This window comes from Neltuma alba, unplaced genomic scaffold (genome assembly GCF_004799145.2).
Source record: "Neltuma alba isolate B1F8T4 unplaced genomic scaffold, ASM479914v2 tig00003165_pilon, whole genome shotgun sequence".
NCBI lineage: Eukaryota > Viridiplantae > Streptophyta > Magnoliopsida > Fabales > Fabaceae > Neltuma > Neltuma alba.
The window spans coordinates 3,667-8,390 of record NW_021633169.1 but is presented as its reverse complement, the minus strand read 5'-3'; the positions used below and the strand labels follow the sequence as shown (position 1 = coordinate 8,390).

At 40.5% G+C, this 4,724-nt stretch overlaps 1 protein-coding gene across 1 annotated transcript; it reads left to right on the top strand.

Annotated features, from left to right (window-relative positions):
- On the top strand, positions 1–3,579 carry LOC114740506 (probable serine/threonine-protein kinase WNK9). The gene is made up of 7 exons (XM_028928664.1): positions 1–450; positions 539–576; positions 767–994; positions 1,116–1,336; positions 1,588–1,745; positions 1,854–2,283; positions 2,386–3,579. The coding sequence occupies exons 1-7, from the start codon at positions 376–378 to the stop codon at positions 3,438–3,440; spliced, it is 2,205 nt and encodes a 734-aa protein (XP_028784497.1). The 5' UTR covers positions 1–375; the 3' UTR covers positions 3,441–3,579.
- The last annotated feature ends 1,145 nt before the right edge of the window (positions 3,580–4,724 follow it).

Here is a 4,724-nt window from a genome sequence, read left to right as displayed (position 1 = left end):
CTGGGGAGGACTGGGTGGGTGGCTCTCTGCTCTTCTGTTTGTATTTTGTAATTTCGCATCCCCTCAAAAAATTGCCATGCTTTGCCTTCTCAGTTATCTACTCTCTCCCCTTCCTCTTTTTGTGAATTATTACATCTTTTTCTGCTTTTTCTCTTTTTAATTAATGTCCGTGGCAGGTTTTCCTAAGATTCATCATTTTACGTGAATATATAAATATATTTTATTTCCTTCTCCGTTTTCTCTCCCTCCCCTCTCTCTCTCTTTCCTTCTCTGCTCCGGTGTCACTGCGGAAGCGGAGATCCGCGAGGATTAAGTTGAAATCTGATCATATCATAAGAGAGAAGAAAATTACAAGATAGCGACCCGAATTGGAGAATGAATGGTGCCGCACACCTCGAACCAGATGGCTCCGAATTTGTCGAAGTTGATCCCACCGGCAGATATGGCAGAGTATAACTCTCTACTCTCTTCCTCTTTCCCCTCTTTATGTTTTTCACCTCGCCTGCTCTGATGATGTTTGTTTTGGTATTTGTTTCAGTACAATGAAATTCTCGGCAAGGGAGCTTCAAAGATAGTGTATGAATTTAGACTTATCATATACCCTTATAATTATTGTGGCGCCTGTTTTTGTTTGCCTTTTCATCTAGCATTTTAAGATCCGTGGGTCTTTTTGTTGTTGGTTTTGTTGGCGTTCATTTATGTTTCCCTTGATGTCTGTAGAAACCAGCAATTTGTGATCTTTCTGTTTACTTCTGAACTGATGCAGATATAGAGCATTTGATGAATATCAAGGTATTGAAGTTGCCTGGAACCAAGTCAAGCTGTATGATTTCCTACAAAGCCCTGAAGATCTTGAGAGGCTCTACTGTGAAATTCATCTACTGAAAACATTGAAGCACAAAAACATCATGAAATTTTATACGTCTTGGGTCGATACTGCTAATAGGAATATCAATTTCGTGACTGAGATGTTCACTTCTGGTACTCTTAGGCAGTAAGTCTGTTCTATAGAGCTCAAACTATTTGCTCCTTTTGCGTTACTTTTTTGGTCTTCTACTTTGAGATCTGTTTTGTTTCTTCTTTTTGAAATTTATCTGTTTTTATTATCAAAAAAGGTATAGGCTCAAGCACAAAAGAGTAAACATAAGAGCGGTAAAGCATTGGTGTAGACAGATCCTGAGAGGACTTCTCTATCTCCATAGCCATGACCCGCCTGTGATTCATAGAGATCTCAAATGTGATAATATTTTTGTCAATGGACACCAAGGCGAAGTGAAGATTGGTGATCTTGGTCTGGCAGCAATTCTACGGAAATCCCAGGCTGCACATTGTGTCGGTATGTTTATTTCATGCCACTATAATATCCGAAGATGTTAAGAAGTTATTCTGTAATCTCCAATAGCAATGACAACTAATTGATATCTTGTTTTGGAAATGGTTTGGCAAAAACTCACGAAACAACATGAAATATTCTCCCGCTGCCTATGTATGTTCTTTAGAAAATTAGAGAATTGTTTTAAACAAGGGGTAGTTGTTATGGCTTGTTATTACTTCGGAGTTTCATCTGCTACAGTTTTATATTTGCAGGAACGCCCGAGTTTATGGCCCCAGAAGTGTATGAAGAGGCATATAATGAATTAGTTGATATATATTCTTTTGGCATGTGCATACTTGAAATGGTCACATTTGAATATCCTTATAGTGAGTGTACTCATCCAGCGCAAATCTACAAGAAAGTCATTTCTGTAAGATTGCTCTCTGTCTCTGTGTGCCTGTGCCTGTGCCTGTGTCTGCAGGAGATGGATTTTCTGAGTAATCAGATATGATTGACATGTTATATTTTGTGTCTCCAGGGGAAAAAACCAGAGGCTTTATATAAAGTCAAGGATCCAGAAGTGAGACAGTTTGTTGAGAAATGCTTGGCAACTGTGTCTCTGAGGCTCTCTGCAAGAGAGCTTCTAGATGATCCTTTCCTCCAGATTGATGATTACGAATCATTATTAAGGCCAGCAGACAGTGGGGAATTTGATGACATGGTTCCTCTCATCCGACACCCATTCTATGATTTTCATCGAAGTTACAGTAATGTCAGTAATGAATACTCTAACGGATATGGCTATGATGGAGAGTGGTTTCCTCATCCAACTGAGATTGAACATACTGGAATTGAACTCTTTCAATACCAGGATGATGAACCCGCTGAAGATGTTGATATAAGCATCAAAGGCAAGAGGAACGATGATGGGGGCATCTTTTTAAGACTAAGAATTGCAGATAAAGAAGGTTGGGTTATCACTATCTTATCCTTGGTACCTTGTACCTATGACTTGTAAGTTTTGCGCTGAAATTGATCGCTGATCAGTCTGTGATTAATATATATTGCAGGGCATATTCGAAATATTTATTTCCCATTTGACGTAGAGACCGATACAGCCTTAAGCGTGGCCACTGAAATGGTCGCAGAACTTGACATGACTGATCAGGATGTAACCAGAATAGCGGATATGATAGATGGGGAAATTGCTTCCTTGGTACCTGAATGGATGCCAGGGCCAGGAATTGAGGAAACTCCTCGTTTTGCAAGTCAAAGTTTCTGCCACGACTGCGCATCTAATCGTACATCCAGTGGTTCCCTTGCGGATTTTCTGTCACATAGCTCGGGCACCAAGAACACGCAATTTCTTCAGTGCTGTAGGCATAAATGTGCTTTAATGCATGGGCGGTTTGAGGAGATCACATTTGACTCTGACGAGTGTGAAAATCATGTTAGAGAGAATGCTGATGCACCTAAGATGTCAAGTCAATCAGATTGTCTGCAGTATCGGGAGTTGTGGAACCAGCATGAAAGTCGTGAACTTAGTCCCATAGAATCTGAAAGAAGCCACTCTGATGAACAAAATGAACAGTTAGATAAATATGTATCAGCTGAAGGTCAGCGATATGATGCTTGGGATTACAAGTTCGCAACCGATGTAGGAAATTCCCACCGGAACGTATCAGGAACGAATTATTTTCCCCCAACTGGTTCGTTTTATTGTGATCTTGAGGAAGAAGGTGATAAGGAGATCCAGCAGGAGCTAAGATGGCTCAAAGCAAAGTACCAAATGGAGCTAAGGGAGCTCAGGGATCGACAGCTTGGGATAACAGTAAAATCTTCGCATGCCAGGGAGCACAAATCAGAATGCGGAGTATCATCACCTTCACAAACAGACACTTTTGAAAGAGGAAACAGTTTGAAACCCTTTGCTAATTGTGGTTCCAGTTGCCACTCTCACTTCAATAAGAGCAGCCCCAATTCGGACACCCAAAGGGCCCGAAATTGTGAGGCGATGGATTCTCCTGGAGGTGAGGTTACTGCAAAGAGTTTATGCACAGGCTTATTGCTTCCCCACTCCCTACACAGGACTGTTTCCCTCCCAGTTGATGCGGTTGATATATAAATTCGAGGCACTTGATTCTTTTGTAGATTTCATAATACATTCGTAGAGGCTCATGATTTTCTGATCGCATCCCAATTCAGATCTCCCCCCCTAATATGTCTGCTAACAAGTCCTTAATCCCGATGGCAAAAAAAAAAAGGTTCCTTAATCCCAGTTTTTCTAGTTTAGGCACCCCGGCTTTTGCCAAATTGAAAGAATCAACAGCCTGCCCTTGGTGGCAGGAACATGGCCAGACGTGGATAGAGCTGAAATGATTGAGCGTAGCAGTTCGGTCAACATTTACGTGTACGGACTGCGGTATGAGGGCCCGCGCGTGATGAGTCGGCATTGGCCCTCCGGGCCTCCAGGTACGAAGATGTCCTCAAAATTTAGATAGAAACAGTAAATTAATTTACATAACTATCCTGTCGGAGCCGAGTGTTTGGGCATTTTTCTCCCCATGCAAGTCTTATATTGACTAGCTTGAGGCGGTGGCATTAAAACGAATTCTCCGCGTTAATACTCATCATATGCGTTATTAGAACGTTGCCAAGGCGATCGATCTTGTTTTCTTTTTGGTCCTCAGCGCGATGGCTTCCGAACGTATGGATATGCTCCCCGTTGACTCCTTCTACTTCCCCCGTCAATCATGAATCAACCGATTGCGCTGGAAAGACGATCATTTAATCAGGAAAAAGAGAAAACAAAGAAAGCAACAATCCCTCTCAATGGCCCACCCAAAGAATCGTATTGCAATTGCATGCATCAATGCATGCTTTTCTTGTTCCTGCTAGCCGCATCAAAATAACTATTGCTCATCGACTGGTTCACTTGGTGACTTCATTGTGCCTAATATATAATCTGCATCATTCTTTTTAATTTTTTTAAAAACTTAATACCATCTCCAGCTCTATTTATAATATCCCGTTACAAATAGGATCGGAAGTAGTATTTGGGAATAATACAATTATGATGAATTTTGTTATATATATATATAAACAGAGAGAGAGAGAGAGAGAGAGAGAGATATTGATACTGATATAATGATGGAACTACAGTCTATTTCAAGCTGGTAAAATTCAAACTTTATTGATGACACCCCAAAATAGAAATCCTAGGTCAAAACCACATAGCTGCTGAACGTAGAGCTACCAACTAGGAAGTGTTGCGCAAATTCTGATCTTACATAAGAGGGCAATACCAATTAAATTATTAATGTCATCATTTTTGCGCTTTGATTTATAAACAACTTTTTAATCATAATTTACAGAATATGAGATAAGAATGTGACAAAATTGTCTAGGC